This window comes from Lathyrus oleraceus, chromosome 7 (genome assembly GCF_024323335.1).
Source record: "Lathyrus oleraceus cultivar Zhongwan6 chromosome 7, CAAS_Psat_ZW6_1.0, whole genome shotgun sequence".
NCBI classification, from domain to species: Eukaryota; Viridiplantae; Streptophyta; class Magnoliopsida; order Fabales; family Fabaceae; genus Lathyrus; species Lathyrus oleraceus.
In genome coordinates this window covers 241690817-241700706 of record NC_066585.1, presented here as the reverse complement: position 1 = coordinate 241700706, position 9890 = coordinate 241690817, and the positions used below count along the sequence as shown (strand labels likewise).

At 31.7% G+C, this 9890-nt stretch overlaps 2 protein-coding genes and 1 non-coding gene across 6 annotated transcripts; 1 reads left to right on the top strand and 2 right to left on the bottom strand.

Annotated features, from left to right (window-relative positions):
- Window positions 1-1960: 1960 nt before the first annotated feature.
- On the bottom strand, window positions 1961-4050 carry LOC127106294 (thioredoxin-like protein CXXS1). The gene is made up of 3 exons (XM_051043597.1): window positions 3524-4050; window positions 3251-3373; window positions 1961-2293 (listed from the first exon to the last, which is right to left on the bottom strand). The coding sequence occupies exons 1-3, from the start codon at window positions 3623-3625 to the stop codon at window positions 2144-2146; spliced, it is 375 nt and encodes a 124-aa protein (XP_050899554.1). The 5' UTR covers window positions 3626-4050; the 3' UTR covers window positions 1961-2143.
- An 848-nt stretch (window positions 4051-4898) lies between these two features.
- On the bottom strand, window positions 4899-9706 carry LOC127106276 (kinesin-like protein KIN-14M). Of its 4 annotated transcripts, XM_051043580.1 has the most exons (17): window positions 9074-9389; window positions 8703-8933; window positions 8477-8621; window positions 8267-8376; window positions 8059-8178; window positions 7781-7963; window positions 7477-7686; window positions 7318-7392; window positions 7072-7218; window positions 6860-6998; window positions 6639-6748; window positions 6392-6553; window positions 6090-6292; window positions 5917-5998; window positions 5674-5778; window positions 5480-5584; window positions 4899-5356 (listed from the first exon to the last, which is right to left on the bottom strand). In XM_051043580.1, exons 1-17 carry the CDS (start codon window positions 9137-9139, stop codon window positions 5177-5179), a joined length of 2373 nt encoding a protein of 790 aa, XP_050899537.1. In that variant the 5' UTR covers window positions 9140-9389; the 3' UTR covers window positions 4899-5176. The 4 variants fall into 4 exon arrangements, with proteins under 4 accessions (XP_050899537.1, XP_050899536.1, XP_050899535.1 ...); XM_051043579.1 differs by lacking the exon at window positions 9074-9389 and adding an exon at window positions 9516-9706 and having other exon boundaries at window positions 6639-6998; XM_051043578.1 differs by having other exon boundaries at window positions 6639-6998; window positions 9074-9401.
- Window positions 9707-9817: 111 nt separating this feature from the next.
- Window positions 9818-9890, top strand: TRNAA-AGC (transfer RNA alanine (anticodon AGC)). The gene has a single exon. It is a non-coding gene; the product is annotated as a tRNA-Ala (tRNA).

Below are 9890 nucleotides of genomic sequence, written 5' to 3'. Positions count from 1 at the left end.
TTACAAAGAGATGTGGTGTATACCAGATACCTATGGAAGTATACTTCCAAATTTGTGAAGGAAAATTTTGGGTTTTAATAGGATAGCTCTTCACCACTAAGAATGTGAAGAGCAACCCCTAATATTAAGGTTTTGGTTTCACATCTAGCATATTATAGATTTAATTTTGGAAAATTTTCATTATATTTTCATAAGACCTCTTAAACCATCCACTTCAACCATTTACAAAAGGATCATTCTAAAACCTATAAATATAATTATGATCACCCGTCGAGAATCTGACTCAACAAACATGTCTAAGTGACACACTAACTAGGTATTTATTTTTTAATATTAGCTAAGTTGACATGACAATTAACGTGTTATTTCATTTTTAATTTATACAATTATTAATACTAAAATAATTAGTACATATTTAATTGACAAAATAAAATTTTAACCTCAACATAAAAAAAGTTGAAAAATTGTCAGGATTGTGTCAGTTTGTATGATGACAAGTGTTAGACATATGACTTCATACATAAGAGAGATGAATCGTGCGTTTCAGATAAATTTGGGTTTGAAAAACTTTTAGGATTAAAATCAAAATTTGAAAATATTTTTGAAAAGTTTTGAGGATTAAGCAGCAGAATATAAAATTACAAAAAATAAAATCCAAAAATATAAAGAGTTTAAGGAAAGAGATAAGAACATAAGGAATTATATTCCTTTTAGGTGTCATCATTAGATAATCTAATGTATCAAATTTTATTAATCTTATTGTATTTTTTAATTATTAATTTATGTTTCTTTGTATCTCTTTCACCGTAGACTTTATTTGTATTATTTATAACTTTTTTATTATTCATCAATCTATAAAACATGATATATATATATATATATATATATATATATATATATATATATATATATATATATATATATAATATATATATATATATATATATATATATATATATATATATATATATATATATATATATATATATATATATATATTATATATATATTATATATATATATATATATATATATATATATATATATATATATATATATATATATATATATATATATATATATATATATATATATATATCAAACAACACAAACAACAATATTATCACCCTCTTCCCGATATTGACCTGCCCCTTGATTCTGTATTAGATCTCACTCTTTAGCATATCTATTAAAGATATGTGTAGATATGTGTTGGATAAAAACAATAAATGAAAAGCTTCAAAGTCTTAAAAGAGTTTCACATAGGATATTGTTTCTATTCCTCCTGATGTCAAATACATATGCTACAAATGAATCTATTCTATAAAACTAAATTTTAATGGATACCTCAACCATTACAAGGCTATATTAGTTACCTCAAAAAATAAATAAAAATATGAAATTGATTATTACGATGAGACCGATGCATCAATGACAATTGTTCACATTATAATATTTATATGTGGTATAAAAATCCTCCTCAAGATTTGTCCTCATCATTTAGGGGTGTGTGCAAGTTCAAACACTCCTTAAACAATTTGAAATATATGTCCAAAAGATTGTATCGCACTCTCTTTGATTTCTCATTCACTCATAGTCACAATAATTTCTCTTTAATTAATTATAACACATAAATGTTGATGATATGGTTATTATTAGTTCGGATGATATTTCTCTTTAAAGATCTAAATAGTTGTTACATTACATGCCCCTTTTCATTGAATCATTTTGGTAGTCTTGAGGTTATTCTATGTCTCAAGATAATCTTTATAATCGATCTCTAATAATAGGCTAGTACAATTAGGAATTAATTTCCATTCATTAATTGAGATGATTGGCTGTAACCTCATATATGAAAAGGCATCAAGCCATGCAATCAAACAATGCATCAAAAGAAAGCCATTGAAAAACTTGTCTTGCTCTAAGTACAAGGCAAGTTATATGTTGACACGACATCAAATAATATTTAAATAGACAAATAGTATTACCAGGTACAACTATTCAATAAAAATACACATCAACTTCACAATTAGTTACTTCACATACACACCAAACATAATTTAGAAATAATAAAAAAATCAACACCACTACTACTCTTGGAATATACATTATTTTACACATGAAATCAATCATATTGTGCTCATCATGCATCAGAAGGATTTTGAGGAATGAGTTGATCCATCCTTTTCCTTAATTCATCAGGATTTGCACCAACAGTTTTATCCACAGGAGTTCCTCCACTCATCAACAAAAAAGTAGGCATGGCATTGATTTCCATCTTGGTGGCTACTTCCTAGATAGAGTGAGAGTCACACAAAGTATACAACAGTCCAAATTAACAAAAGGTTGTTAAAGAGAATTATATATGAATGCAAGTGATAAACAGCATTTAAGAGGATTGCATAACATATTAATATTAGTCACATTTTAATGTCACTTGATTAAATTTATGATCAATAATGCTATTATTAAAAGGGTGGAATATTGGCTTTGAATTCCAACTTGGAGGCAATTGAACCAGAAAATTCACATATTATTGAAACAAAAGGTGGTTACTTACTTAGCACTTATTCATGGAATTTGTCCCTTGAAACCATCCAAAAAAGATAATAAAAGATATTATTATAGGCCACTTAGTGATATCATCTATAAAGTTAATAATGGCATTATTATTATTATTATTATAAGTTAAAGGCACAAAACCAGTATCAGCCACACCATGCTTTTGTGTACTGATATAAGCACAGGTTCATGTGACCTCAAAGTGAAGTTTGGAATCAGAAAATAAACAATTTGAAAATATTGAATAACATTGCATGTGCTACAAATTAGAGGCTCCAACATAGGAATAGATTAATTGAAAATTTCCAAGATATTGTGATTTATGAAGCACTCACATATAGACATAGACATGATACTAATACTGATACGTCAATACTCATAATGATTGAAGAAAATGAAAGTGTTTGAATGTAATTACCAGATCAGTCATTTTTTGAGACTCAGTGTAGATTAATCACTATTCAACTATGACAAAACAAGTATAGATTAGTAACATAGATTTTATGAGGCTCTATTTAGATACGGTTTAACAATTCATGTGAGGTTGCTACTTTGCACGCCCTCAAAGACGTATTTGATAATTACAATTTATACGGAATGAAATGTCCTAATAATATATGTAGCGGAAAAACTATATTATAAATACAAATCAAAAGGGAAGACTCTATAGGCTCTACACATAAATTACCTTAACCTCATCTACATCCACCTTGAGAAATATTATATTCTGATAGGTGGAAGCCAATTCTTCAAAGAAAGGGTCCATAGCAATAGAAGGCATGCACCAATAAGCAGAGAAATGAACCATAACCTGCAAATATTTTATCAGTAAAATAAAAATAAAGCTATTCATCCTTAATGCTATCTGAAGCTGAAACCATAACTAACCAACCAATTGCTATAACTTTACATGCAACATAATTATAATAAAATGAATCACCATAGAGTTTATGAGACTTACAAAGTAGCCTTTATTGGTAGCTTCATTGATGTACTCTTCCCATGATTTCACTGAGTCTATTTTCACAACCTTGGACTTTTTATGCTGTTGTTGACCACCCATTTTTTTCTACCTCTTCAAAAGATTGTTCTCAGTTTTGTTTATATATACACTTAGAAGGAAATTGAAGATTTGTCATATAACCAATCTTATCTAGCTGGGGCCATTATGTTAGCCAATTTTTCAGCTATACTCATGTGGCTCATGCAAGTCACAGTTAGACAAACGCATTTATCATCTAATGATAATAATTAAAAAATAAAGAATGTTGTCAAATTCAACTACATATCTTGCTAGTTGTAAGGTTTGTTCAATGACTTTATGTAATGTTATATATGTTGACACTTGACATGCAGAAACAATAACAACTGAACCTTATCTCACTAATTGAGATCGACTACATCGATCAACTTCCGTAATAATATCTATCCAGAACGATGCTTCTATCTAAATCATTAAACTCAAAATCTTTATTATAGTATTTCACTTTTGTAGGCTAAAAACTGGCCACAGAATCTTGAATCTTAAGGTTTCTTATTCCTATGAGAAACTAACAATTTCAGATAAAGATCATGTCATCATGTCATTTTCACGGCCAAAATCTCTTGATTTCTTATAATATCATCATGATATTGACTGTCAAGTAGGCCATTTTGAACTGTGTAGGCCATCCTTGTCTTGTAACAGAAATCAACCTTATCCCTACCCTTTGACATCCTTTGAAAGCTTTGTGATACATACTAATACTATTACCACCGCTGCCGCACGTTAAAGTCTTTTTCACCGCGATTTTAAGAAGTTAATATGTGTAGCTTATGTCCACTGTGAGTTTTCACCATGATTTTTAAGTTTTCCAAACACACCTAAGCTCTTGATGTTAAAGAAAACTTGAAATAAATATAACTTGATAGGGACACAATTACTTCTGTGATGTGATTGCGATGATTGCAAAACATTTAATGTTACCAATTCGATTGCGGATATGAACCCTACTAAAGGTCGAAGAAACCACACTTTGAAATCAATGTGAATTCAAATCTAAAATCTCTAGATAAGATGAAAGAGACTTGAACTATCATCTCATTCAAACACTCTTGAGCTATCATAGCTTATAGTATAATTTGAATTTAGATAACTACAGAGTTATATTATAACTATAATAAAAAAGAAAAGATAACTATGGAGCTGGTATTCTATAAAGGTTTATATGTATGATGACATTTAAATTAATATTAAAAAAGTATCTGATGCATATTTTTTAAATACAATTTGAGTTGTTTTAATTATCATGTTAACTATGACCTTATCCTTTTTTGTCAAAAAACCTGCAACCTTATCCATCCAATCATTGGCATTGACATTCTAAAATATTTCTTTTTCCAATTTATATAAGAGAAATGTTGTAAAAGTAAAATAAATACATTGCATTAAGCAGAAAACGAATTGAACTATTACAGTATGGTTTCAACTAAATGCATGCTCAATAACTTCACTATACAAGCTACATGCCGTTGTTAGAATCAATCAAACTCATTTTCAGATTTATTCTGATACTCCTCCGGAACTTGATTTCCACGATTGGTTAAAAAAATTACACATCATTGTTATTTAAGATTAGAAATAGCTCAAACGAGAGTCTGTTGCACGGCCATTGGTCTGGCGACGAGGTGTTCCAATCTCACAAGCATTGACTCTTGAAGCAAACCTGAGTGAGCATAGTGACTCGCTAACTGAAGAAGGGTCGGGTGAGATGTTTACGAACATTAACGTCTTCGAGTCTCCACCGAGACAAGGCTGTTCAATCATCATCAGATGATCCCGTTAAATCAAATCATTCAAATCCAATAACAAAGAAATCATCAATGTAGTGTAAAATTTAAGAAATGCCATGTGAGACACTAAGAGAATAATAATTACTTGAAGCAGATATGTAAGCTTTGAGTTTCTGAATGGAACATGATCTTCCTTCTTGGCCAAGGCAAATATGACATCACTCAATGATGACAAACTTCTGTTGATGGCCTGGTCACAAATAAAAAGTGAAGTTTAGTTCAACTATTTTTCGAATAAAATAAGCATAAACGGAAAAGAAATATCACGATTTTACATACTTGAGTTTCTTTCAACCGATCACCGGTTGAACCACTCTTCGAGAGACGCTCGCTACCAGCAAGGTCAATTAGATTTAGAACACCTTGTACTTGTTGGTCAGTGCTCTGGATTAAAAATAAAATAGGTTGCATCATGATATATGTCATTGTTCGTAACTATGGAAGATAAAATAAGATTGAAATGCAAATGGAAAATAAAATAAAGTTTTGATTTGACTATTATCTTAATAGAAACATCGCTACCTCATTTACACCATATATTCGAAGAGTGAACACGAAATGGCTTCTTGATGATTGTTCATTCATCTGAGTTTTTCCCACAGATCTAGGAGGAAATAACCAGAATAATCAATACAATTGTCTAATTCTAGTCATAAATTAGAAAATTTCATTTGCAGTGTCTTAACAATAGTTACCTGCTATTTGCAGCTTGATTTAAAAGGAACGCGACTTCTTTCGCACTGTGAACATCCACTACTGTAAGATCAGAAACTTGTGTATTTCCACTTGCATCATGTTTTATTGTATATTGTTTTCCAGGAGTACCATTTTCTGATGACGATCTGTTTGTCGACATCAGATCACGAATGGTTTCGTTGTATATTTCCAACATTGATACCTGCAAATTTCATAACAAAAACCTTCTCATGTCATGTTCAAAAGAATATTTACATTACTTCGTAATACTAGGGTAAAGAGGAAATTACTCGAATGTTACCTGCATTTCGTATTTCCAGCCTTGAGGTTGCTGAGACAGTTTCGTTTGAAATATTTGTTCTAACGAACGAGGTATCAATCCCTTTTCCTCCGGATGTCCAGGTCTTCCCATCATTGTATAGGTTTTGCCTGATCCTGTTTGACCATAGGCAAAGATGCAAACCTGAAAATGAAAAACATCATAATATTTCAAGAGAAATGTGAAAAAAATGCTATGTGACAGTTACAACAGAAGAACTTTGAATTACCTTATAACCATCAAGAGCACTTTGTACAAGCTGTGAAATTTCTACAAAAACTTCTTCCTGTGATACTTCTGGTATAAAAACTTTATCAAATGTGAAACAATGTTTCTGGCCTGAGAACAAAACAGAAGAGACATGAGTTGGCAATTTAATAAAATGATGACTAAGACAATCATAGAAAAAAAAAAGGTATACTTTCAAATACATTATCACAAGAGATATACCATTTTGGGCTAGGTCAATTTGTCGTCCAGAAGCTTCCATTGATGTTGGATAGCTAAATATCTTGCCTTCTGTACTACGGCTTTCATCGTGTAACAAAGGCCTCACCCGACAGAATACACGGATGTTCCCTTTTAACTCCTGTTAAAATTGAGATAATAAGGTGCCTGATTCTTTTCTTATAATTAACAAAAAATTTGGTTCAATGAATTACCAAAATGGTATTGTGTAATTTCTTCCTCAGTCTCTCCCCTTCAATAAGTTTATATTCTGCATCTTCCAAGCGTCTTTGCAACTCATCAACAAATTTTTGTTGCCCTACAAATTCCGTCCTTGTCTCGAATACAGATATATCAGACACCTAACAAGGATCATAAGCTATTAACAACATTATAATCATAATAGTGCATTCGTTGAATAACCATCATAAGCTTTTAGTAGGTCCATGAATGGTTTTTACCTGCAGTTTCTTCTCTGCAGTTGCTAACTGTTCTTGCAATGCCTTTATTTGATTCTCTTTCAAAGAACTTTTTTCCTGTGAAGGAAACTCATCCTATCACGACTTTAATAATAAAACGGTGCGATGTTTAGTAGAACTAAATCAGGTATAGAAACCAACCTCCAGATCATTTGCTTTTAATGTCAAACTGTCCAATTCAACGCAGGAGTTTTCCCTAGATTCTTTTAATCTCATCAAATCAGCATTTAAAGTTTGTGCTTGAGATAATCGTCGGTCTCTATCATCTCTTACTTGATGCAACTCTCCTCTAAGTGAAGCAACTTCACTAGAAAGATCATCCTTCTGTTTTGTGGCTTCTTCTTGAGAAGACTATAAAGAATAAGTAAATCATTCGATTCACTTTAGCCTTTCTGTGTATCTATTAAGTATATATTTATCACATATCGCGTGAAAGCAAACTTACAATGGATAAAGTAAGTTGAGCACTTAACATAGCGATGTTCTCCATTGCAGCAGCCTTCTCTTTCTCTACGCGTTTAAGTTCATCTTCAACCGATGAAAGCTCTGTATGAAGTTTTCCATTGTACTGTTGTAAACTCGTTATGTATTCTTGTAACCGCTTATACATCTCATTGAGTGATGATATCTGAAGAAATTCATCAATGAAGACAGCTATTCCTATTAGCATTAAAAAATTTGAAAAGGAATTCATTGAACTAGTATATTATACTGTTATTTTACCTTCTGATTCGCACTTTGAATCTCTCGTTGAGCTCTTCCGATATCCTCGGAAAGAGTGGTATGTGACCTCTCTATATCAAGCCTTGCTTCTCTCTCTTTAACAAGGGAATCCACTGCAGCCTTGTGTTTAAAAAACATTTTCAAAGATTAAAATTTCCTTCCATATCTTTTTCCAAATTTCAAAAGACCAGTTCAAAATCTTTCTTACCGACTTGTCAACTTCTTCCTTTATCAATTTCTCTTGTAAGGAAGTGCAATTCTTTCTCATTTCTGTAATAATTAAGTTCATTTCCTCTTCCTTGATTTTAAGCAGCAACTCTGTAATAATCCAATAAATCTAAGCATATTAGTGATAAAAATCAGCGAGCAATAGCATTTATCACGGCCCGAAGCGAAGAAAAATGAAAATTAACCTTACCGATTTCTACACTCTTTTGCTGGGTCATTTCCAGTGAATTCTTTAACTTTTCCTGCTCTATTGAGTAGCTCATTTCAATGTCTTGGAACCATCTGATACAAACCTTAAGCCTTTTTATATAATCCACCATATTTTCACATCTTTCCTAAAAAAGATAATTAGTTACATTAATCTCAAAGTCAAATATATAAACTTAACAACCTCAAAATCTAAAACTTGAACTTACCTTATAATTAAACCTCTCTTTCTTTTTAGCTTTTTCATTCAGCAATGCCTCAACATCCTCTCTTGTGAACTCTATTACACCATAATCCGATCCAGCAATGCTTGGAGGAGTACTAGTCAAGCCAACATTGTGCCCGCCGTTTACTACCGTAAAAGCTTGCCTTATTCTCCCATTAATCGGAGTCTCCACCATCGTTTCTAGGCAGCGGTTATCTCCCACGAAATCCCGAAACTTCAATTAAATAAAAAAACAAAAAAAAAAATCACATTTTTAAGTATGATACTACAACGAAACAGACGAACAAAAACAACCCGTTATTTAAAATAAGGTGAAGATAGAAATCAAATATCTGGAAACTAGAAAAGTAGTACCTTGGAAGGGATTGGAGATGTGGGTGAGATTGATAATGGAAACCGGTTTTGAAATTTGGTGAGCATTTGAAGCAAAAACAGTCAGGTGAAGTGGGAAGAGGTAGATAAAGAGAGATTGTGTGTGAAGCTTTCACTAGTGTGTAGGGTCATGAATTGTATTGAAAGCTAACAATTTATGAAAACCGTTGCTTTATTTAGCAGGTATAAAAAACACATGAGTCAGTGTAATTAAACAAGTATTTTTTTGTGTTGCGTTAGATGGGAGTTAAGAATTTTAGCTTTCACTTTCAGAGAAAAACCATGAACCAACTTTATCTGACAAGTTAACAGACGAAAGGTAGAGAGAATGAATGAACAGCTATACCATACCACCGCACATCACATGAAAATAATAGTAGCATATAGAAGTAGTTGGTGTTTCCATTCAGTGCTTGGTACTCACCTGAATTGTGTGTGTCTTTTATCTACGACCACTTTTTGAAGCTTGTTCCTTAGCCATGTTTATGAAACTGACTTTTCTTCTTCACAAAAAAGTATACCTGTTGCATTCATATTGCTCATTTTGGTTTCAATGTTGGTATGTTCAGGAATCATTCCATGTCACAATCTCAGATATTCAGAAGCGTTCATAGTGAGAACTATGTCACTCAAATTCGTTCCAGAAAAATAGAATCTGAATTCAATGAGATTATCAATTTCCATTGTTTAAATCTTATACGTTTTAATAGAGTGAATGAACATCAAGGGGATGTAGCTCAGATGGTAGAGCGCTCGCTTAGCATGCGAGAGGTACGGGGATCGATACCCCGCATCTCCA

Bases quoted from the DNA above. Each gene is read 5' to 3' on its own strand.
- LOC127106294 (XM_051043597.1), bottom strand. From the start codon at position 3,625: ATGGGTGGTCAACAACAGCATAAAAAGTCCAAGGTTGTGAAAATAGAC. The intron at 3,374-3,523 runs GTAAGTCTCATA...AAATATTTGCAG, and splicing joins CTACCAATAAAGGCTACTTT to GTTATGGTTCATTTCTCTGC. The intron at 2,294-3,250 runs GTAATTTATGTG...CACTCTATCTAG, and splicing joins TGGATGTAGATGAGGTTAAG to GAAGTAGCCACCAAGATGGA.
- LOC127106276 (XM_051043578.1), bottom strand. From the start codon at position 9,139: ATGCTCACCAAATTTCAAAACCGGTTTCCATTATCAATCTCACCCACA. The intron at 8,934-9,073 runs GTACTACTTTTC...ATTTAATTGAAG, and splicing joins CATCTCCAATCCCTTCCAAG to TTTCGGGATTTCGTGGGAGA. The intron at 7,964-8,058 runs GTAAAATAACAG...GAATTTCTTCAG, and splicing joins TTCAAAGTGCGAATCAGAAG to ATATCATCACTCAATGAGAT.